The following is a 25,962-nucleotide window of genomic DNA, read 5'->3' as shown; positions in this document are numbered from 1 at the left end:
AGCCATGGAAGCAGCAGTCAAGAAATCAAAAGATGCATTGCATTGGGTAAATCTGCTTCAAAAGACCTCTTTAAAGTATTGAAGAGCAAAGATAATGCCCTGAAGGCTAAGGTGCACCTGACCCAAGCCATGGTATTTTCAATCGCATCATATGCATGTGAAAGCTGGACAATGAACAAGGAAGACTGAAGAAGAATTGACGCCTTTGAATTGTGGCGTTGGCGAAGAATATTGAATATACCATGGACTGCCAAAAGAATGAACAAATCTATCTTGGAAGAAGTACAACCAGAATGCTCCTTAGAAGCAAGGATGGTGAGCCTGAGTCTTACATACTTTGGACATGTTGTCAGGAGGGATCAGTCCCTGGAGAAGGACATCATGCTTGGCAGAGTACAGGGTCAGCGGAAAAGAGGAAGACCCTCAACGAGGTGGACTGACACAGTGGCTGCAACAATGAGCGCAAGCATAACAACAATTGTAAGGATGGCTCAGGACCGGGCAGTGTTTCATTCTGTTGTTCATAGGGTCGCTATGAGTCGGAACCAACTTGATGGCACCTAACAACAACAACATGGTTTCCTATAAGAAATCTGCGGACATCTCACTCATTGCTCTGCCAGATATGTCATTTTTTCCCTAGCTACGTTCAAGAATTTTTGTTTATCTTTGATTTTCAGAACTTTGATTATGATTAGCCAGGAGTGATTTTCTTCATGTTTATTGTAGTTGGTGTTCACTGAACTTTGTGAATCTGTAAATGTCTCTCACCAAATTTGGAGGTTTTCAGCCATTACTTCCACACAAATCTTCCTCTCCTTTCCTTCTGAGACTCCAATTACATGGATATTAGACTTTTTGACATTGTCCCAGAGGTCCCCGAGGCTCTGCTCATTTTTTCAATGCTTTTTACTCTCTGTTGTTCAGACTGCATAATTTTCAAGTTCACTGATTCTTTCTTCTTCCATTTCTAATCTGCTACTGGAAATTCTTTATTTTAGATACTGCATTTTAACAAACCTTAATAATTTTAAAAGAAATGAAGTCATATAAAGCATTTTCTCTGGCCATAATAGAATTAAACAAGAAATCAGTAACAAAAAGATACCTGGACAATCTCTAAACATTTGGAAATTAAACTGTACACTTCTAAGCAATCCATGGTTAAGTAGAAAGTCACAAAAGAGATTACAGAACATTTTGAATTGAATCAAAATTAAGCTGCAACATCAAAATGTATGCAACACAGTTACTGCAGATTTTATAGAGACATTTATAGCAATGATGTATATATTAGAAGAGAGGCCTTGAATCAATTATTTAAGCTTCCAACTTAAGAACTAGAAAAAAGGGCAAATTAAACCTAAAGCGAGCACATAATAAACATAAGAAAGATATCAATGAAATTTAAAATAAACATAACCCAGAAATCACTGAACTTGAAAACACAAAAATACTAGATAGCATCAGGGATTAGCAAATTGTGGCCTATGGACCAAATTCAGCCCACTGCTTCTTTTTGTAGTCTGTGAGCTAAGAATGATTTTTACATTTTTAAGTGGTCAAAAAAGATCAAAAGAATAATATTTTATAAACCATAAAAATAACATGAAATTCAAATTTCAATGTCCATAAAGTTTTACTGGAACACAGCCACTCTTATTTGCTCATGTATTATCTATGGCTGTTTTCACACTACAACAGCAGAGCTGAGTTGCTGTGAAAGAGACTTGTATGGCACTCCCATTTGTTTGCACTGCTGCTAAGCACCATACAAATCACAGGGAATAGTCTGTATGGAATAATACAGGCAGAAACTCTTCCAAAGAGGTTGAAAAAACACTAACTCAGTAAAATCTGAAGTGGAATCTGCTAAGATGTGCTATAACTGATAGTGGGAAAAACGTGTGTAGAGCAGAAAAAGGCAACTTAGTTGAACAAGTGTATACAGATTGTGAAACTGTAAGGTGTTTAAAGCCTATGGTTATTGACTGTATTATTTATCAGCAGATACTCTGTAGAAAATATTTCAATCTGTCATGTGTTACTGAACCATTCATCCACTCTTATGGACTTAACCATCATCAATTCTGTGCATTTTTGTCAGAAATAGAAGCTGAATATCCTGATCTGCCCTACCACAAAGCAGTTCAAAGGCTTAGCAGCAGTGAAGTCTAATTGTGATTTTTTTGTGCAGGGCTGCGAATGAACCATTTCTGAGTGAGAAGAACTGCCTTCAGCCACTATTACTGAATGCTGAATAGCTCTGGAAATTGGCTTTTTACTGCAGACTTGATAATGTTTCTTAGTGAATTCAACCTAAAATTACAAGGCAAAAGAGTACTTTACTTGAAACTTATACTGTGGTAAAATCATTTAAACAATAACTAGCACTGTTTGAGTTCCAAGTAATGACAAGCTACTTTCTATATTTCCAATGTTGTCAAAAGCTAAAACAAATGAGATCTGTATTCACACACAAATTTGTCTGTATACATTTTCTGAACTTAAACAGCATCTGATGCAAGGGCAGAACAATTTTCCATATTTCAAAATCCATCTAACTGTGCAGTTGAAGAGCTTGCTCCTAACTTGCAATTGGAAATGATTAATCGGTAATGTAATGACATTCTAAAAGGCACATATCAAGAGAAAAATCTAAGAGAATTCTGTTATTACTTTCCTATTGCTGGTTGTAACAAATTACTAAAAACTTAGTAGCTTAAAATAAGACAATTATCTGACAGTTATGGAGTTCAGAGAGCTGAAATTAGTTTCTCTGGGCTATAAAGTCAAGCATCTGCAGGGCTGGTTCTATCTAGGGGAGAATCCATTCCCTTGCTTCTTTCAAATTGTAAAGGCTTCTGGAATTCCTTAGCTTGGGCCATATCACTCCAATCTCTGCTTCTGTCATCACATTGCTTCTCTTAACTTTGATCCTCTCATCCTCCACTTATAAGGACACTTGTAATTACATCAAGCCCACCCAAATAATCCAGGATAATTTCCTCACCTCAAGATCCATAACTTAATCATATATGCAAAGTCCCCTGTACCATGTAAGATAACATATTCACAGGTTCTGGGAACTAAGGACATGGACATCTTTGTGGAGCCATTATTCAGCCTTCCACATCTTCTGACTGATTTGTATGCTTGATTAAAATCATATCCTTGTAGTACTTATTCATGTAAAAGGACATTTTCAAAGATAAAATACATAAAATCTCATTACGGATCAGATGAACATTTGCAGGCAGTTTTGATGATAGGGAATACTAACCTTGATCTTCAATTAAGCAAAATGTTATCCACACAAAAAGAATTTCATTCTTCTTATTAGCACACCTGTATTTAAAAAAAAAGCTGTACTCAATCATTATATTTTAAATGTTGTCAATAAAAATTTGTGGACATCTGTTTTCTCTTATTACATAAGTACCTAAATAATACTTCTTATTTTGCCACTTGTGTGGCAAAGCTGAAAATATTTACGATCTGGTCCTTTACAGAAAAAAGTTTGCTGACCCCTAGACAAAAATCAATTAAACAAAGAGCAAGTTTTTTAAAAAATATCAATAAAACTGGTAAACTTCTAGCCAGACTGATAAATACAGGACAAAAATTACCAAAAACAAGAATGAAAGAGGGAACATCACTACAGACTTAACAGATATTAAAAGAATAATAAGGGGATGTTATAAGAAACTACACTCATGAATTCAATATGGTAGATAAAATAACTTAATTCCTTAAATGACACAACTATATAATATTGATGAGTCAAATCAAAGAGCACCCACGTAAGTGGAAAGATGTAACACTTCTTGGGTTTAAAGACTCAATATTGTTAAAATATCAATTCTCCCCAAACTATATCTATAAATTAAATACAATCCCAACTAGATGGAACACCCAGCAGGACTTTTTTTTTTAACATATTAAGCTGGTTCTAAAATTTATATTCACAGGCAAAGAAACTAGAACAGTAAAAATAATTTAAAAATAAAAAACAACTTTGATGAATTAACAATGATTTCAAGACTTACTATAAAGTAACAGTAATCAAGACCACATGGCGTCTATAAACAGGCACACAGATCAATGGAACAGAGCAGAGCCCAGAAATAAACTGAGGTCAACTGATTTTTTACAAAGATACAAAAACAATTCAATGGATAAAAGATAGTCCTTTCAATAAAGGGAGCTGAAAGAATAGAATAACCAAATTAAAAAAAGAAAGGAAAAAGAAAAAGTGAACATCGACCTATACTCCATACTTTATATAAAAATTACCTCAAAATGGATTATATCATAGACATAAATGTAAAACTATAAAACTTATAAAAGAAAATCTTACATACAACATCAGAAGCACAACGTGAAAAGGAGAAAAACTGATAAATCGTCAAATTTCAAAACCACACTCAAACTACTACATACTGCATCAATTTCATTCATACGACATTATGAAAAAGGCAAGGTGAATAGGTCAGGGGTTTCCTGGAGTTAAGAGTGGGGAAAGAGTTTGACTACAAAAGGATAACATGAAATTTTTTGGGGGGGGGAGGGTGATGGAACTGTTTCATATTTTGATCGTGGTGGTTACACGACAACACATTTGTCAAAACTTAGAATTGTACACCAAAAAGAATAAATTCTACTGTATGTAAGTGTCATGTATTGAATTATGTTCTCCAAAAATATTTTTCAACTTCGCTAGGACATGATTCCCAGTATTGTGTCAATGTCCAGCATTTTGTTATCTAATGTGATTTTCCCGTGTGTTGTAAATCCTACCTCTATGATGTTAATGAGGCAGGACTCAATCTACAAAATAAGGTTGTGTCTTAAGTCAATCTCTTTTGAGATATAAAAGAAAGAAGTCAGCAGAGAGACAGGGGAACCTCATACCACAAAGAAACAAGAACAGCAAATGAGCGCATCCTTTGGACACAGGGTTCCTGTGCTGAGGAAGCTCCTAGATCAGGCGAAGATTGATGACAAAGACCTTCCCCCAGAGCTGACAGAGAAAGACTTGCCCTGGAGCTGGCACCCTGAAATTCAGACTTCTAGCCTCCTAGACTGTGAGAGAATAAATTTTTGTTAAAGCCATCCACTTGTGGTATTTCTGTTACAGCTGTACTATATAACTAAGAAAGTTAAACAATAAATGTTAAGAAAGTAAGTGAGGCTGTTGTACAAGTACATAATCACTTGGGGCTCTTGTTAAAATGAAAATTCTTGAGCCCACTTCCAAAATTTAAGTAAGTATGTTTGGGACTGAACCCAGGAATCTGCCTTTGTACTGATCTCCAGGCGATAATGCTGCTTGAAGATAGCCAGAGAAAAACAATCCATTACCTACAGAGGTACAACAATTGGAAAGACTGCAGATTTCTCATCAGAAACCATGGAGGCCAAAAAGAAGTAGAAAGAACTGTAAATCTAGAATTTTATATTTGCCAAAAATAACATTCAAGAATGAAAGTGAAATAAAGTGGCTATCTACTAAGAGAATTCATGTCCGCATACCTCCTCTAAAAGAATTGCTAAAGGAAAATCTTCACACAGAAGGAAAATGATAGTAGAAAGAAACTTGGAACAACAGGAAGGAAAAGGAGCAACAAAATTATATCTTGTATAATATTGTGGAGCCTTGGTGGTACAGTGGTTAAGAGCTCAGGCTGCTAACCAAAAGGTCGGCAGTGTGAATCCACCAGCCACTCCTTGGAAACCCTATAAACCAAACCAAACCCACTGCCATCGAGTCAAGGCCAACTCATAAGTGACCCTGTAGGACAAAGTAGAACTGCCCCATAGAGTTTCCAAGGAGTGCCTGGTGGATTCACACTGCCGACCTTTTGGTTAGCAGCCGTAGCTCTTAACTACTACACTACCAGGGTTTCCTGGAAACCCTATACAGTAGTTCTATTCTGTCCTATAGGGTCGCTATGAGTTCAAAATCGACTCAACAGCAATGGGTTTGGTTTTTGTTTTTTTTTGTTGTTCTTTTCTTGAGTTATTTAAAATATTTGTTGGCAGCAAAAACTATAACATTGTTTGATGGGTTTTCAATGTATGTAAATGTAATATATGACAACCGGCACATAAAAGTAATACAATAAAACCTGTGAAAGCCGGAACCTGTATAAAGTGGGATCCTGTCAGAGATGGAAAACTCAGCACTAAAAGGAGGTAGGATTCTTAATAGACAGTGATAGTAAGCACCCTGTCAAAGGCAGAAAACTTGTGACACCTGGAAAACCAAGGAGTCCTGTCAAGTTCTGGCTCTCACAGGTCTCACTGTACATCGTTTTTCTCTGGCTGATTCTAAGTTTCTTCATCTTTACTTTTCAGCAGCTTGATTATGATGTGTCTGGGTATGTAACACTTTGAGTTTATCCTGTTTGGGACTTGATCAACCTTTTAAAAGAAGTCTGTAAGTCCACCTTAAGAAATCAGGAGAGTAAAATAAACCCAAATCAAGCAAAGGGAAAAAAATAAATAAACGTAAGAGTAGAAATCAATGAAATAGAAATATGGTAGAGAAAATCAATGAAACCAAGTTTTTTTGAAAAGATCAAAAACATTAATAAACCTCTAGTAAGGCTTTTAAAGAACAAAAGAGATGGCCGAAATCACCAATATTAGAAATGAAAAAGTGTTTATCACCACAGAACATGTGGACATTGAACGAATAATAAGGAGAGCCCTGGTGGCGCAACAGTTAAGTGATTGGCTGCTAACCAAAAGGCTGCCAGTTCAAACTCACCCAGTGACTCCATGGGAGAAAAGACCTAGTGCTCTGCTCCCGTAACAGCCCAGGAAACCCTATGAGACGGTTCTACTCTGACACATAGGGTAGCTATGAGTTTAAATCAACTCGACAGCACCTAACAACAACATGAACAACTCTACACAAATTCAGAAATCAGCAATGAAATAAGCCAATTCCTAGAAACTTAAAACTACCAAAATGTACCCAAGATAAAATAAAGCAGATAGTCCTATAACTATTTAAGAAATTTATTTCATATTTTAAAATCTTTCAAATATACAATATGCAAAGGCATTTGACTATGTGGATCATAACAAATTATGGATAACATCGAGAAGAATGGGAATTCCAGAACACTTAATTGTGCTCATGAGGAACCTTTACAGAGATCAAGAGGCAGTTCTTCAGACGGAACAAGGGGATATTGATAGGTTTAAAGTCAGGAAAGGTGTGCAGTAGGGTTGTATCCTTTCAGCATACCTATTCAACCTGTATGCTGAGCAAATAATCTGAGAACCTGGAGTATATGAAGAAGAACGGAGCATCAGGATTGGAGCAAGACTCGTTAACAACATGCGTTACACAGGTGACACAACCTTGCTTGCTGAAAGTGAAAAGGACTCAAAACACTAATAAAGATCAAAGACCACAGCCTTCAGTATGGATTGCACCTCAATGTAAAGAAAACAAAAATCCTCAAAACTGGACCAATGGACAACATCATGATAAACGGAGAAAAGGCTGAAGTTCTCAAGGATTTCATTTTACTTGGATCCACAATCAACAGCCATGGAAACAGGAGTCAAGAAATCAAACGACACATTGCTTTGGGTAAATCTGCTGCCAAGGACCTCTTTAAAGTGTTGAAAAGCAGAGATGTCACCTTGAAGACTAAGGTGTGCCTGACCCAAGCCATGGTATTTTCAATTGCATCATATGCACGAAAGCCCTGGTGGCGTAGTGGTTAAATGTTATGGTTGCTAACCAAAAGGTTGGCAGTTCGAATCCACCAGGGCGCTCCTTGGAAACTCTATGGGGCAGTTCTACTCTGTCCTATAGGATCACTATGAGTCAGAATCGACCAGACAGCAATGGCTGGGGTTTATCCTATGCATGTGAAAGCTGGACAATGAATAAGAAAGACCGAAGAACTGACACCTTTGAATTGTGGTGTTGGCGAAGAATATTGAATATGCCATGGACCGCCAAAGAATGAACAAATCTGTCTTGGAGGAAGTACAACCAGAATGCTCCTTAGAAGCAAGGATGGCGAGACTGCGTCTTACATACTTTGGACATGTTGTCAGGAGGGATCAGTCCCTGGAGAAGGACATCATGCTTGGCAGAGCACAGGGTCAGCGGAAAAGAGGAAGACCCTCAACGAGGTGGATTGACACAGTAGCCACTGTGACTAAAGCATAGCAACGATTCTAAGGATGACGCAGGACTGGGCAGGCTTTCATTCTGTTGTACAGACAGTTGCTATGAGTTGTAACCGACTTGACGGCACCTAACAACAACAACAAGCCCAGATGGTCTCACTAGCAAATTCTACCAAACATTTAAAAAACAAATAACACTAATTCTTCACAATTTCTCCCTAAAAACAGAAGAGGAAGGAACACTTCCCAATTCATTTTATGAGACCAGAATTACCCTGATACCAAAACCAAAGACAGTACAAAAATAGAAAACTAGAGCCAGCACTGCTCATGAACACAGTTACAGAACTTGTCAACAAAATATTAGCAAATTGCATCCAACATATACATTACTAAGTGCTGACGAGGATATGGAGCAACTGGAACTCTCGTACATCATTGGTGGGAAGGCAAAGTGGTATAGCCGCTTGGGAGAAGGGTTTGGCAGTCTCTTATATGGCTAAACATATACTTCTCATATGACCCAGTAATCCCTCTTATAGGCATAAACACAAAATCTGTACATGAATGCTTACGGCAGCTCTCTTTGTAACTGCCAAAACTGGAAACAACTCAAATATCCTTCAACGGGCAACTGGATAAACTGCTAGATCTACAAAATGGAATATAAACTAGCAATTTAAAAAAAAATGAAGTACTGACACATGCAACAACTTGAGTGAATGTCAAAGGCATTATGCTGAATGAAAGAATCCAGTCTCAGATGTCACATATGGTATGACTATTAATGTAATAGGAAACCCTGGTGGTGTAGTGGTTAAATGCTATGGCTGCTAACCAAAAGGTTGGCAGTTCAAATCCACCAGGTGCTCCTTGGAAACTGTATGGGGCAGTTCTACTCTGACCTATAGGGTTGCTATGAGTCAGAATCAACTGGACAGCAACAGGGTTGTTTGTTTTTTTTTTTTTTCATTAATATGACATTCTCAAAAAGACAAGACTATAGGATTATAGTGGTTGTTGGTGGTTACAACTGCAGAGAGGAGTGACTACAAAGAAAAAGCAGAGGAAAAGTTTTTTGGGGTGATGAAACTGTTCTGTGTCCTGATTATCTGCTACTGATATGAATTTACACCTCTTTGAAAGTAATAAAATTGCACATCAAAAGGGAAAAACTAGTCAATTTTTACTGTATGATACTTTCATTAAACTGTTTCCTTGTCTGTAAAATGAAGGTAAGTTCTTATAAGACCCTTAGTATGGCATTTAGCACTAAATGTTTAACTCTTACATTATTATTCGTTTGCAAGGACTCCTCACACCCGCTCCTTTGTTTATTTGAAAAGTATTTGCACATATTGTGGCAGAAGGGTTTGCTGAAGGAAAAATAATCTCCAGTGAAAACAGAGATGACATAGGAGGAAGATGGATGCTGAATCCTACTCAGATCTCTGCAGTCAGGAGTCAAGGGTCACACACAGGCTTTTCAAGGAGTCAAGGCTGGGGAAGAAAAGAAGGTTGGGAGAAATAAGAACTCTTGCCTTCCTTCAAAAATTACGGTGGACATTCCCAGAAAAGAATAGAGAGTGACCCACTCCTAAAATTAAAAAAATAATTAGTTAAAAAAAAAGTCATTAGGAATCCAGGTACACCCTTGTTTCCTTCAGGCATCAGACAAGAGCCAGGGGCTCACACTGCTGGAGCTGACTTCATTCCCGGTTTATGGCAGCTTTCAGGGCACTGGGTGCTTCTCCAGAAACTAGTCTAAGGAGAGAGGACTCCCCCCCAGTAGTGCAGTGGTTAGCGCTGGTTTGCTAACCAGACGGATGGAGATGCAAACCTAGATGTTTTCACTGACAAATTGTGCTCCACAAAAGATGTGGCAGTCTGCTTCCATGAAGACTACAGCCTTGAAAACCCTATGGGGCAGTTTCACTCTGGCAGTTCTACTTTTTTTGGTTAGTAACAAGAGACCTACCTTTTACCAAATGTCAAGTCTGTTCTAACCATTTTACTTGTACGACCTCATTTAACTCTCAAAACAACTCTATTAGGTAGGTACTAGCACCATTTTAAAGAAGAGGAAACGCAGGCAGAGGGATTAAGATGCTGCCGAATATTACACTGCCAGGTAGCGGCAGTGCTGGCTGGTGGTTGGGAAAAGGGTTAGGGGAGCGCAGAACCGGAGACCCTCACTTCCAGCGATGCAGAACCCGGTCGGGCCCTAAGCCGGGGGTGCGTGAACCACCCCACACTCTAGAAGCCTCAGAGGGAACATAAGCCCCTTTGCCTTTGGCCGAAGATTCTCCTCCCCAAAGCCTGGGGGCTACTGATCCACAGAAAGCGAAGAAAAGGTCAGTTTGTGCGCGGGAAGAGGGACGGGGGAAGGGAGGGCTCACCTTTCTGAGAGAAGGGGAGGGCTCACCTTTCTGAGAGAAGGGGAGGGCTCACCTTTCTGAGAAAATCGAAGGCCGCGGCTTCGCGTACCTGAAGCGGAAGTGACTCTGTCTACCCAAACCTCCCGGACTACGCTTCCCAGAATTCCCGATAGGAGCAGGCCACAACCTCGGCCCCTGGGAGCGGAAGTTCTCCCACTACACCGTGCTCCCGGACTACGCTTCCCAGAATTCCCACGAAAAATTCTGCCTTCCAACGGCGGAAGTGCTGGGTACTATTTTGATCCTATTTCACACTTTTTCGTGTGAACACAAATACCATAGTTTTCCCCTCTTTGAGGCGAAACATTTCTAAAAGCCCGGGACACTAATTTATACTTCACATTACCCCAAGCGGAAAGCCTCGTGGTGTAATGGTTAAGAGCTATGGCTGCTAACCAAAAGGTGGACAGTTCAGATCCACCAGGCGCTCCTTGGAAACTCTATGGGGCAGTTCTACTCTGTCCTATAGGGTCGCAATGAGTCCGAATCCACTCCATGGCAATGGGTTTGGGTTTGGGTTCCCCCAAGCAGGCTGAACCTTAAAGCCACCTTTCCTGGAGTAGAGATGTCTCTGACTCTTAAGATCCCTTTGACAAGGGTACCCAGGACCCTTTGCAGGCAGGCCTTTCCTTTTTCGTCTTTTGGACAAACAGTTTCACTCTGAATCTCTCTAGCTAGTGGGCCTCAGCCCTTCTTTTCCTTTTTCTCAATGATTTTTTTTTCACATGTGGCAAAAGGAATAAATACCAATGTAAAATAGAGAAGAACGAAGCTTGAAAAATGAGATGAAAATTAAAAACATTATAAAGGGGAAGGTAAGCATGGGCCAAAAATGCAGATCTTAAAAGGGGATCACAACATTTGACTGGATTTCCTCTTTTATTGAGTATGTGCCTGTGTGCACCTAGAACTCTACTAGTGTTACCTGGCATAAGCCGTTATTCCAAGATCCCCAGAAGCCACACAAAAAGTGATGCAAACTTTATTAGATTATAAAGTGAAGCAGCAAAAGCTTTTGGCTTTTCCTTGGCTTTAATTGCTCGTTATGAAATGCGGCGCATTAGGCGAGTGGAAGGACCTGCAGTGACACACAAAAAAATTTTAATATAAAAAGACAACTAAATTACCAAAATTCTTTTTGTTCAATTCAGGCATTATATCACCTATGTCCAGCCTGTTCTAGATACAATAGTGTCTTAGGTGCCATTGGGTTCCAATTCATAACTACCCTATGTATGACAGAACAAAACACTGTCCTATCCTGTGCCACAATTACTGCTATGCTTAAGGCCATCGTTGCAGCTTCTGTGTCAATCCAGCTTGTTGAATGTATTCCTCTTTTTCGATGATCCTCTACCTTACCAAACACAACACCTTTCTCCAGGGACTGGTCCTTCCTGATAATATGCCGAAAGTACTTGAGACCAATTTTCACCATCCTCACTTCTAAGGAGTACTCCGGCTGTACTTCTTCCAGGACAGACTCGTTTATTCTTCTGGCAGTCCATGGTATGTTCAATATTCTTTGCCAACACCACAATGAAAAGGTATTCATTCTTCTTCGGTGTTCCTTATTCATTTACCAGCTTTCAGATGCATACAAGGCTACTGAAAATATCATGGCTTGAGTCAGGCACACCTTAGCCTTCAAAGTGACATCTCTGCTTCTCAACACTTTAAAGAGGTCTTTTGAAGCGGAGTTGCCCAATGCAATACGTCATTTGATTTCCTGACTGCTGGTGCAGGTGCAATGAGCATTGATTGTGGATGCAAGTAAAATGAAATTCTTGGCAACTTCAATCTTTTCTCCATTTATCATGATGTTGGTTATTGGTCCAGTTGTGAGGATTTTTCTTTATGTTGAGGTGTAATCCATACTGAAGGCTGTATGCTTTGATCTTCATCAGTAACTGCTTCAAATCCTCTTTGAAGCAAGCAAGGTTGTATCATCTGCATATGGCAGGTTGTTAATGAGTGTTCTTCCAATCCTGATGCCACCTTCTTCTTGGTAACTCCAGCTTCTCATATTATTTTCTCAGCACACAGATTTAATAAGTATGGGGAAAGATACAACCGTGACGTATACCTTTGCTTATTTTAAACCACACGGTATCTCCTTGTTCTGCTCGAACAACTAACTGCCTCTTAGTCTATGTTCAGGTTCCACATGAGCACAATTAAGTGTTCTGGAATTCCCATTCTTCACAATGTTAGCCATCATTTGTTACGATCCACACAGTTGAATGTCTCTGCATAGTCAATAAAACACAGGTAAATATCTTTATTGTATTCTCCACTTTCAGCCAAGATCCATCTGAATCCAGCTTGAATTTCTGGCAATTCCCTGTCAATTTACAACTGCGACACATTTGAATTACCTTCAGCAAATTTTTACTTGTGTAATATTAATGATATTGTTAAATAATTTCTGCACTCTGTTGAATCGCCTTTCTTTGGAATGGGAATAAATATGGATCTCTTCCAGTCACTTGGCAAGGTACCTGTCTTCCAAATTTCTTGGCATAGATGAGTGAGCACTTCTGACACTTTATCTATTTGGTGAAACATCTCAACTTGTACTTGGTCAATTCCTGGAGCCTTGTTTTTTGTCAATGCCTTTGGTGCTTTTTTTTTCGGTGCAGGTTGGACTTCTTTCTTCAATACCATCAATTCTTGATCATATGCTATCTCCTGAAATGGCTGAACATCGACCAAATCTTTTTGGTACATTGACTCTGGATTCCTTCCATCTTCTTATGCTTATTGTGTCATTCAGTATTCTGCCCATAATCTCCTTCAATATTACAACTTGAGGCTTGAATTTTTTCTTCAGTTTTTCCAGCTTGAGAAATGCTGAGCATGTTCTTTCCTTTTGGTTTTCTAACTCTAGTTCTTTGCACATTTCATTATAATACTCTGTCTTCTTGAGCCACCCTTTGAAATCCTCTGTTCCACTCTGTTGTTGTTGTTGGTTGTTGTTGGTGGTGGTGGTTGGTGGTGGTGGTGGGTGGTTGGTGGCTGTGGGTGGTGGTGGTGGTGGGTGGTGGGTGGCTGTCGTCGGTGGTTGTTGGTGGTGGTGGTTGGTTAGTGGTTGGTTGTTGTTGTTGTTAGATGCCATCCAGTCAGTTCCAACTCATAGCGACCCTATGCATAACAGAACAAAACACTGTGTGGCCCTGCACCATCCTCACAGTTGTTGTTATGTTGGAGCCCATATGTTGCAGCCACCGTGTCAGTCCATCTCCTTGAGGGTCTTCCTCTTTTTTGCTGACCCTGTACTTTACCAAGCATGATGTCCTTCTCCAGGGACTGATCCCTCCTGATAATATGTCCAAAGTATGTTAGATGTAACTTCCAAGATAGATTTGTTTGTTCTTTTGACAGTCCATGGTACAGTCAATATTTTTTGCCAACACCATAATTCAAAGGCATCAATTCTTCTTTGCTCTTCCTTATTCATTGTCCAGCTTTCACATGCATATAAGGTGATTTAAACAGCATGGCTTGGGTCAGGCACACCTTAGTCCTCAAGGTGATATTTTTGCATTTCAGCGCTTTAAATAAACGAGGTCTTTTGCAGCTGATTTGCTCAGTGCAACGCGTCTTTTGATTTCTTGACAGCTGCTTCCACGGGTGTTGCTTGCGGATCCAAGTAAAACAAAATCTTTGACAACTCAATATTTTATCCATTTATCCAGTTGTGAGGATTTTTGTTTTATGTTGAGCTGTAATCCATACTGAAGGCTGTGGTCTTTGATCTTCTGTCCTCTTCACTTTCAGCAAGCAAGGTTGTGTCATCTGTGTAACACAGGTTGTTAATGAGTCTTCCTCCAATTCTGATACCCCGTTCTTCTTCCTATAGTCCCGCTTCTCAGATTATTTCTTCAGCATACAGATTGTATAGGTATGGTGAAAGGATACAACCCTGACCAATTCTTTTTGGTATAGTGACTCTGTGTATTCCTTCCATCTTCTTTTCATGCTTCCCAAGTCATTTAATATTTTCCCCATAGACTCCTTCAATACTGCAACTCAAAGCTTGAATTTTTTCTTCAGCTCTTTCAACTTGAGAAATGCAGAGTGTGTTCTTCCCTTTTGGTTTTCCATCTCCAGGTCTTTGCATGTCATTATAATACTTTGTCTTCTTGAGCTGCCCTTTGAAATCTTCTATTCAACCTTTCTACTTCATCATTTCTTCCTTTTGTGTTAGCTACCTGACGTTCAAGTTTCAGAGTCTCTTCTGACATCCATTTTGGTCTTTTCTTTCTTTCCTATCTTTTTAATGACCTCTTGCTTTCTCCATGTATGATGTCCTTGATGTCATTCCACAACTCGTCTGGTCTTTAGTCATTAGTGTTCAACATGTCAAATCTATTCTTGAGATGGTTTCTAAATTCAGGTGAGATATACTCAAGGTCGTACTTTGGCTCTTGTCGACTTGTTCTAATTTTCTTCAACTTCGACTTGAACTTGCATATGAGTAACTTTTTGGGTTTTTTTTTTATGAGTAACTGGCTGTCTGTTCCACAGTTGGCCCCTGGCCTTGTTTTGACTGACGATATTGAGCTTTTCCATTATCTCTTCCCACAGATGTAGTCGATTTGATTCCTGCGTATTCCATCTGGCAAGGTCCACGTGTATGGTCGCCATTATATTGGTGAAAAAAGGTATTTACAATGGAGAAGTTGTCAGTCTTGCAAAATTCTATCATGTGATCTCCAGCATCATTTCTATCATCAAGGCCATATTTTCCAACTACCAATCCTTTGCTTCCAACTTTCAAATTCCAATCTCCAGTCATTATCAATACATCTTGATTGTATCGTTTAATCAATTTCAAACTGCAGAAGTTGGTAAAAATCTTCAATTTCTTCAACTTTGGCCTTAGTTGTTGGTGCATAAATTTGAGTAATAGTCGTTTTAACTGGTGTCTCTTGTGGGCATATGGATAATATCCTGTTACGGACAGCACTGTACTTTAGGACAGATCTTAAGATGTTCTTTTTGATGATGAATACGATGCCATATGACTGTCTGATTCAAAATGGCCAATACCAGTCCATTTCTGCTCACTAATGCCTAGTGTATCGATCTTTATGCATTCTATTTCATTTTTGATGACTTCCAATTTTCCTAGATTCATACTTCGTATCTTCTGCGTTCCGAATATTAACGTATGTTTGTAGCTGTGTCTTCTCATTTTGAGTGGTGCCACATCAGCAAATGAAGGTCTGGAAAGCTCGACTCCAACCATGTCATTAAGGGCAACTATACTTCTGCCTTAGTGAAGGCAGTTCTTCCCTAGTTGTATTTTGAGTGTCTTCCAGCACTACATCAGACAATGTTCCACTGCTATTCATAAGATACTCACTGGCCAATATTTCCAGAAGTGGACCTCCTTCTTCCTAATCTGCCTCAGTCTGGAACCTGTCCACTGAAACCTGTTCACCGTGGTTGACCCTGATGGTATTTGAAATACCTGTGGCATAGATTCCACCATCACAGCAACACACAAGCCAGCACAGTATGACAAACTGACAGACAAGTGGTTTTAGGAATACGGCAACCAGCTGAAACCAGTGAAACCATGATTTTCATTAGGTGAGGTGGTGAGGGCTGGACTCTAAAAATGGCTAGGGGCAGTGTCTGACCTCCCTCAACTCCACAAGGGGGAAGAAGAACCTAGATCAACAACACAAGGCTGACTGCCATGAGGTGGAGGCCACACAAGCCTCCTCTCTCTTCCACCTTTACTAATTCTGACACCAACCATCCCACACACAGCACTCTCTATTTCTCTCCTGGGTTCAATAATTCATTGAAATGGCCACACAGAACTCACAGGCCATGTTAGGAAAGTAACAGATAATTCAGGCTCAGGAACAGTCAAGGATACAGTTTTTCCATCAGGACAGCCTCCTCCCAATCATCCTCGAAGGCCCATCTCTCTTTGGTCCTAGGCCTCTGCCCAAAGGCACTCAGCTTTCTCTCTCCATGGGCCGGGAAGCCCACCACACCGTCTCCTGCTGCTGGGTCTCTCCTGCTGGTTTCTCCTTCCTTGGTGGTGGTGGGCTCCTCCTCTCTACTCTGGAATTGGCTTTTAAAGCAAAACTGACCAATCCCCTTGGTAAGCCACAATTACCCTATCACGCAATCACCTGGGTGGGATTTACAAGACCATTGCTAGAAAGGCCACACACAAACGTAATTAATCACACCACAGCCCTCTAAAAGCAACACTGGGAGAGTTCCACTTGGATCTAGGGCCACTAATATAAAGCCGGTTCTAGGGGGTTGGGCTAGATGAGAGCTGCCTCAACCCCAGAAAATAATAAACATAAGGCAGGACTGGTTTCCAGGAGGGCACCAGGAAATCACACAGCAATGCATCTCACAGGCTCAAAGCCCTTACAATAGTCTGCTGTCGCCTGTTCATAAGTATGACAGAATAAGGAGAGTGACAATGGATTGTTGTTGGAATAGGTGCAGCTGATTCAGTTCCAACTCACAGCAACCTTATGTACAACAGAACGAAACACTGCCCGGTCCTGTGCCATCCTTACAATCGTTGATATGCTTAAACCTATCACTGTAGCCACTATGTCAATCCATCTCATTGAGGGTCTTCCTCTCTTTCTGTGACCCCCTACTTTATCAAGCATGTGTCACTCTCTGAGGACTGGTCCCTCCTGATAACATGTTCTAGGTACGTGAGACAAAGTCTTGCCATCCTCACATCTAAGGAGCATTCTGGGTGTACTTTTTCCAAGGCAGATTTATTGATTCTTCTGGCACTCCATGATATATTCAAAATTCTTTGCCAACATCATAATTCAAAGGCATCAATTCTTTGGTCCTCCTTATTCATTATCAGCTTTCGTATGGATATGACACAACTGAAAAATACCATGGCTTGGGTCAGGCACACCTAAGTCCTCAAAGTGACATCTTTGCTTTTTAACACTTTAAACAGGTCTTTTGCAGCAGATTTTCCCAATGCAATACGTCGTTTGATTTCTTGACTGCTGCTCCCATGGGCACTGACTATGGATCCAAGCAAAATGAAATCCTTGACAACTCAACACTTTCTCTGATTATCATGAATTTGCTTATTGGTCCAGTTGTGAGGATTTTTGTTTTCTTTATGTTGAGGTGTAATCCATACTGAAGGCTGTGGTCTTTGATCTTCATCAGCCTGTGCTTCAAGTCATCCTCGCTTTCAGTAAGCAAGGTTGTGTCATCTGCGTATCTCAGGTTGTTAATGGTTCTTCCTCCAATCCTGGTGTCCTGTTCTTCATACAGTCCAGCTTCTCAGATTATTGGCTCAGCATACAGATTGTATAAGTACAATGAAAGGATACAACCCTGATACACATCTTTCCTTATTTTAAACCATGCAGTATCCCCTTGTTCTGTTTGAATGACTGCCTCTTGGTCTATGTACAGGTTCTGCACAAAGAATGGAATTCCCATTCTTTGCAATGTTACTCATAACGTATTATGATCGACATAGTTGAATGCCTTTGCATAGTCAGTAAAGCATAGGTACTCATCTTTCTGGTATTCTCTGCTTTCAGCCAGGATCCATCTGACATCAGCAATGATATCCCTCATTCCACATCCTCTTCTGAACCAGCTTGAATTTCTGGCAGTTCCCTATCGATGTACTGCTGCAACCATTTGCAAAAAATTGATACACAGGACTACATAATTTAAAAATTAAAATTAAAAAATTCTGCTCTGCAACAGAAATACTTAACAAAAACCCCAGATAAGAGAAAATATTTGAATACACATATCTGATTAAAGACTTGTACCTAGAATATATAAAGAACTCTTACAACTCAATAATAAGAAAACAATGGAAACAATAGGTTAAAAATTCAAAATATACTTAAAAATAGAAGACATATGAATTGCCAAAGAGCACATTAAAAAAATATTCAACATTATTAGTTGTCAGAGAAATGCAAATTAAAACAACAAATGCAAAATCCTTACTTCCAATCCACACAATGACTTTCTGTAAAATGGCACAGTGGCATCAGAGGTTCTCTAACTTTCAGGAGGAGGCAAGAATCATCAGCATCAGCCCAAGGCTGATTCCTATGAGGTGGAGGTCAAACGTACTTCCAAACTTTTTACCAGTTCTGATACCAGCCGTCCTTCCCACAGTACTCTCTACTTCTCTGATGGGTCCAATAATTTGTTGCAATGGCCACACAGAACTCAGACAATATTCATAGTTATGGAGTTTATTAGGGAAGCAGCAGGTTACAATTCAGGATCAGGAATGACTCAGGATATATTTCTTTGATCAGGACAGCTTCTTCTCAACCATGCCCATAGGCAAGGCCTCTCTCTGGCCCTCTACCCTCAGGCTGGCTTCTGCCCTGATTAGGCAAGTGTTACAAAGTCTTCAGTGCTGCCAATAGGTATCCAGAAGCACCCCACTCTGCCAGTAAACCTCCTGCCCAAAGGTGCTCAGCTCTCTCGCTCCGTGGGTTGGCAAGCCTAGCTCTGCCGACAAGTGCCTGGAGGCACTCCACTCCTCCAGGAAGCCTCCTGCCCTCTCAGTCCTTGGGTTGGCACACCCACTGTAGCCACCTTGCTATAAGCCGGGAAGCCCACCACACCATCTTGTGCTGGTCTCCTGGTTCTGCTGCCACTGTTTCTCTGCTGATGCTTCTCTCCATCATGCACCGTCTCTGGTGTTACAGCTCTATGTCTCCTGGGTTTTTGGAGGTTCTCAGCGCAGGGACCCCAGATCAAAGAACGTGCTCTCCCTCTGTCTCTTCTTCTTGGTGGTAGTGAGATCCTCCCTTTCTGCCTCTGGGAGGACTGATTTTAAGCCTAGCAGGATAGCAAAACTGACCAACCCCCTCGTTAGGATTCCATACACCTTATTTGCATGGACCCACCCCCACAAGGGTGCCATGCACCTTATTTGCATTATTAGCAAGCTGTCCAATCCCCTTAGTGGGCCACAAGCACCTTATTTGCATAGTCCCATCCAATCATTTGGTGGGAGTTACAAGGCCATATAAAAGTGATCCATTGCACCTCACTTTCCATTCACACCAAAAGTACAGCAATCGGGGAAAAAAAAAAATCCTTGTACTTTAATTGATGCCATTTGTTATTATTCCTATAGGTAAGTCTCTAGAACTGTAATTGTTAGGCCATGGGCTATACACATTTTACAGTTTGACTGATGTTGTCAAATGCCCCAGAAAAGTTTTATCAATTTAGTTCCAAGAGTGTTTGATAACTGCCTGTCATTTCTCTCTCCAACACAAACATGCTCTGAATAATATACCTTTTTTTATTGCAACATCACTAACTCCTCCAGGACTGATAAGAAATTGGTCCTCTGTGTTCTCAAGGCACATGGCACATTCATCTATCTATTCACAGTGTCAAGGTTAAAAGGCAGATTGCCTCGTTAAAATTCCAAGGCTTCATCCCTTACTAGTTGCTCAAACAATTCCTTCATCATTTCAATATCTCCATCTGTAAAATGGTGCCTATATCAGAAAAAAAAAAAAAAACCTCATTGCCACTGAGTCAATTCTGACTCATAGCAACCCCACAGTACAGAGTAGAACTGCCCCATACAGTTTCCAAGGAGCACCTTTTGGTTAGCAGCCATAGCTCTTAACCACTATGCCACCAGGGTTTCCCCTATATCACAGGGTTACTGAAATAAGGCATGAATAAAAATATGCAAAGCACTCAAAACAGAGGTGGCACATAAGCAGTTGACTACTAACCCAAAGGTTGGCAGTTCAAACCCACCCAGAGGTGCCTCAGAAGACAGGTCTGTCAATCTGCTTCTGAAAGGTCAATGCCTTGAAAACCCTATGGAGCAGTTTTACTTTGTTCACATGGGGTTGCCACCAGACAGAACTGACTCGAGGCAACTAACAACAACATTATTATTATTATCATCAGTATCAACTTCATCTCATTTCATGGTTCATGGGATTCCATGGAATGAATGATTAAAATATATTTAACCCTTCCAAATGCACATTTAGTTTTAAATTCCTTCTTATTAAGAACAATGCTGCAAAGAACTTTTTAGTACATCTTAGCCCATTTGTTTAATTATTTCTTTAGGATGAATTTCGAGATGTGAAAATTACAACATCAAAAAATGTTGCTGTTGTTAGGTACCATTAACTTGGTTTTGGCTCACAGTGACCCTACGTACAACAGAGCTAAACACTGCCCAGTCCTGCGCCATCCTCACAATTGTTGTTATTCTTGAGACCATTGTTGTAGCCACTGTGTCAGTCAACCTCGTTGACAGTCTTCCTATTTTTCGTTGACCCTCTACTCTACCAAGCATGATATCATCCTCCAGGGACTGTTCCCTTCTGATAATACGTCCAAAGTACATGAGACAATGACTCACCATCCTTGCTTCTAAGGAGCACGCTGGCTGTACTTCTTTCAAGACAGATTTGTTTGTTCTTCTGATCTGCAGTATATTCAATATTCTTGGCCCACACCATAATTCAAAGGCATCATTCCTCTACAGTCTTCCTTATTCACCGTCCAACTTTTGCATCAAAGAATACACACCTTTAAAATTTTCAACCTGCTCCATAGGGTTTCCAAGGCTGTAAATCTTTACATAAGCAGACTAGCACATCTTTGTCTCGTGGGGCCCCTGGTGGGTTCAAACCACTGACCTTTAGGTTAGCAGCCTGACACGCTGAACCCCTGACCTTTAGGTTAGCAGCCTACCACTCTGAACCACTGACCTTTAGGTTAGCAGCCTACCACTCTGAACCACTGACCTTTAGGTTGCCATGAGACAGAACTGACTGTGCCACCAGGGCTCCCTACTAAAACAGCAGATTCTCTTACCAAAAGTTTTTCCTGTTTCCTGTTCTTTTAAAAATACAAGTATCCCTGGTTCCCCATAAAATGATTAACACTAGTTGTTACCAATTTTGTTTAGTTTTTAATTTTGGTAACATGAACAGTGAAACAACTCATTTTATTTGACAATTAATAATCGTGTTTGCACATATTTATTAGCCATCTTTATTACTTCTTTTGTATCTTGTGTACTCTTATCCTTTGCTTATATTCCTATCGAGGCTTCATTCTCTTATGAATGTCTTAAGCGCTATTAAGGATTTTAAGCCATTTTCTAGCATGTATGTTGTCATTATCTTCAGCCCCGTTTCTTTTCTTCTATATCTTTGTGCATGGTGTCTTTTATTTGTTCATTGCTGTATCTGCTTTGGGGCCGTGGCAGTAAAGTGGTTAGCTTAGCTGCTAACCAAAAGGTTGGTGGTTCAAGTCCACCAGCTGCTCCTTGGAAACCCTATGGGGGCCGTTCTACTCTGGCCTATAAAATCGCTATGAGTCGGAATCAACTCAACAGCAACGGTTTTTTGTTTTCTTTTGGCTTTAGCTTGTCCTGTGCACCTGTAAGAAGAAGCAACTTTTCCGGTGTGCCATCACTATTCTGAGCATTTTAAACGTATTAATTTCATTTAACTCTTACAATTGGGACACTGATTTACAGAGATTAAAAAACTCGTCCAACGTTATACCGCTAGGGATTCGCAAAGCCAAGCCTACCAAACGGAGGCTCTACCAAGCCGTGAGAAACACAAATCGACACCACCCCTAGCTCTCCGCCGGCCTCCACTTCTCCTCCTCGAGGCCGAGGGCCCGCCACCGTTGGTCCTTCGCCCAGGCTGAGAAGTCACGCAGGCGTCGCCAGGACTCGTCTCGCCTCCACGTGGGGAATTATGGTCGCATCCTCCCCTGAAGCGGAAGTCCCTGCCATTCACTTCCCAGAACCCCAGCCCATACAAAGCCATACTCTGCACTCCTAAAGTCGAAGTGCTGTCGACGCTGAACTCTTGGGTTACTTAGAAACCCAAAGCGATCCTAGAGCGCAGCCCCGCCTGCCTGAGACGGAAGTGCTTCCGACTTCTCGGGCCTTCTGGACTACACTCCCCAGAAGCCTCTGCGTGGTCGTACTTCCGCTTTCCCACAGCTTTTTCTTTTAGCTAAGTTCTCAGTCATTTCTACAGCACTCTTAGGCACTGTTTTGTTTTTGTTTTTTTTTTTAGTGCTTGGCCTTTTTCTCATTTTGTAATTTTTTTTTTCCTCAAGGAAAAGACCAATACCTGTGAATACAAAGAAAATGTGGCTATTTAGCGGGAAGGCGAAACTTTTAATATGGAAAGAAAACACATTCTAGCAGAAAGGCGATGCGCCCGATGAACAAGATTCTAAAGGTGACTTGGCTATGCCGCACTGGACATCGACCTTAAGGAATATGGGATATCAGACTTAATTTGACACAGTTGTTTTGTTTCGTTGTGTGTTCTTGTGTTCATCTACGCCTCTGATAGTGCTACCTTGGGAAAACTATTGATTCCGAGATGCCAAGCGTTCAGAAGAAAGAGTTCCAAACACTTATCAGTCCATGAAACAGAAACAGCAATGAAATGTTTCTGGCAAGTAAAAGCAGCACTGACAAGGAACTGGAGAAAATACTGTTAATACTAGAAAAGGTTACTTCCTTGAAATTTTTCCTTTCAGTTCAAATTCAGGCTTCTTCTCACCTACTCGTGTCTTGTTCTTTGACGTCATATATTTAATATGAATGTTTCTTTTCTACCAATCGGTTTAAATCAGGTGAGGTAATGGTTATTCTGGAGGAAGGGATAGGTTGGCATGGAACTGGAGTCCAGATGACTATAGCAAGTGAAACTACAGGAAGTATGTACATACCACTTTGCTTCTGGGCAGGAAAAAAAAAAATTTTTTTTTTTAATGAAACTTTTAAAAAGAATACAAAAGTATTGAAAATAGTAACATGAATCACTAAATACACTTACTCTAAATTCGACACTTAATCAGCATTTTGCCACCCTGGCTTCACCTATTTTTGATTTTGTTAGTAAAGTATTTTAAAGCAAATCCCTGACATGATGTGTTTCCTTCCAAATACTATGATATGTATCACTTAAAAATAATGACATTTACTTAAATAGCCACAAAGCCATTACTTTATGGAACAAAATTAATCCATCTTAATACTATCCAATATGCACCCCTATTCAAATTTTTTGCGTTTATTGCAAAAATGATTTTAACAGCTGGTTTATTCCAATCCATATCAAAACAGATAAATTCATTATATATGGCTGTTATTTCACCTGAGGCTCAGTTATTACAAAATTCTATTCCCCCAAACGCAAATGACCCTGGGTGGCACAAACGGTTTGAGCTTCGCTGGTAAACAATAGGTTGGCAGTTGGAACCTACCCAGCAGTGCCGTGAAAAGGCCTGACAGTCTGCTTTCGTACAAATTACAGCCAAGAAAATCCTATGGAGCAGTTCTACTCTGTAACACATGGGGTCCCCACGAGTTGGAATTCACTTTATGGCACAATACAACAACAGCATACCCTTCTCAACCCACCACCACCATTTCTCATGTACTTGATGTGTTGCAGAAATCACCTTAGCTGCTAAATTAGGTATCCTATATTCTGGATTTATCTAATAACTTCCTCATAATATTTTTTTAACTACCCATCCCCTAAATCTCCTATATTTTCTGTAAAGTAGAATTTTGGCTTAAAGACTAGATTAGACTCAGGTTCATCCTGTTTTGCAAGAATACTTCTTAGGAGGGACTGGAAATAATTTGAACAAGGAACCATATTCTGTTCAACTAAGCCATCTCAAATTCTGGACAAGTTTCCCTCTGAAGAGAAATAAATAACAGCAAATATGTAAAAAGGGACAGGGCTTAAAAGAAGGAAACCATTATAAAGAATCAGATTATGTGATACCATATATAACAAATTCCATCCTGCTAAAAGAAAATGATATTTGATTATCTCCTTTTTGAAGTTCCACATATATTAAACGGGATAAAATAAAAGGACAGATTTTTTTCATGGAAATCCACTAGGGTGAGCTAGGCATTTAAGACTACTTTTCTCCTGGGGGCATTTGTCAATTTCTTAAGGTAGAAGGCTGAGAAGCTAATAGTTGGACCCAGGGCCTGCCAGAGGTGGGGTGGGATGACCTCGGTAAAAACTAATAAAATAAAAAACAAAGGAAAAAAAATCTGAGTTTTTTGCATGGAACTCCAAAGGGCTGTATCCTAGAAGATAGGGTGAATGCGAAGTAGACCTAACATGGCATGTGCTAAAACCCAGGTACATGTCAACTCAATCCCCAGTCCTGTATTGTTAGAAAAAACTCTGGTAAAGATAAATAAAATCTTTTCTGGGTTCCATAAGCATCAAATCATTTTTATACTTTTCAAAAAACTTTGTATTTTGAAATTTTATTTGACATAGATTCACGAGAAGTTGCAGAGATAGTAGAAAGTGGTCCCACGTACCCTTCACCCAGTTTCCCGTAGTGGTTACATTGTACATAATTATAATAAAAACCACTGCCATCGAGTCAATTCTGACTCATAGCGACCCTACAGGACAGAGTAGAACTGCCGACCTCTTGGTTAGCAGCCGTATCACTTAACCACTACACCACCAGGGTTTCCATAATTATAATACAAGACAAAATTAGGAAATTGATATTTGTATAATGTGTGTGCATGTTGTTGCTGTCATAGAGTAAATTCCAACTAATGGAGTTTGTAATGGATTGAACTGTGTCCCTCAAAAATATGTGTCACAAGGTAATTATGAGCCCAAGAGACAGAAAGGAACACATAAACCAGAGACTACATCAGCCTGAGACCAGAAGAACTAGATGGTGCCCAGCTACAACCGATGACTGCCTTGACAGGGAACACAACGGTGAGCCCCTGAGGGAGCAGGAGAGCAGTAGGATGCAGACCCCAAATTCTTGTAAAAAGACTAGACTTAGTGGTCTGACTGAGACTAGAAGGACCCCAGAGGTCATGGTCTCCAGACCTTCTGTCGGCCCAAGACAGGAACCATTCCCGAAGCCAACTTCTGATAGGGATTGGACTGGACTATAAGGTAGAAAATGATACTGGTGAAGAGTGAGCTTCTTGAATCAAGTAGACACGTGAGACTATGTTGGCATCTCCTGTCTGGAGCAGAGATGAGAGGGCAGAGGGGGTCAGAAGCTGACCGAATGGACACAAAAATAGAGAGTGGAGGTAAGGAGTGTGCTGTCTCATTAGTGGGAGAGCAATTAGGAGTATATAGCAAGGTGTATATAAATTTTTGTATGAGAGACTGACTTGATTTGTAAACTTTCACTGAAAGCACAATAAAAAAAATTTTTTTAAATATGTCACCTTGGTTAGGCCATATGTGGTTGTCTTCCATTTTATGATTTTCCTATATGTTATAAATCATAATCTCTG

The 25,962-nt window shown here is 40.1% G+C and overlaps 1 protein-coding gene across 1 annotated transcript in view; it reads right to left on the bottom strand.

Moving 5' to 3' along the window:
• The window catches only part of LOC126086264 (zinc finger protein 112-like), a 75,720-nt gene extending 65,040 nt beyond the window's left edge, over nucleotides 1-10,680 (bottom strand). The window contains 2 exon segments of the mRNA XM_049902426.1: nucleotides 9,455-9,663; nucleotides 10,615-10,680. Coding sequence (XP_049758383.1) covers nucleotides 9,455-9,520 — 66 coding nt within the window. The 5' untranslated portion in view covers nucleotides 9,521-9,663; nucleotides 10,615-10,680.
• Nucleotides 10,681-25,962: the final 15,282 nt, after the last annotated feature.

Source organism: Elephas maximus, chromosome 11 (assembly GCF_024166365.1).
Source record: "Elephas maximus indicus isolate mEleMax1 chromosome 11, mEleMax1 primary haplotype, whole genome shotgun sequence".
Classification (NCBI taxonomy): domain Eukaryota; kingdom Metazoa; phylum Chordata; class Mammalia; order Proboscidea; family Elephantidae; genus Elephas; species Elephas maximus.
Note: the sequence above shows the minus strand (reverse complement) of the source record. Positions and strands in the feature narration are given on the sequence as shown.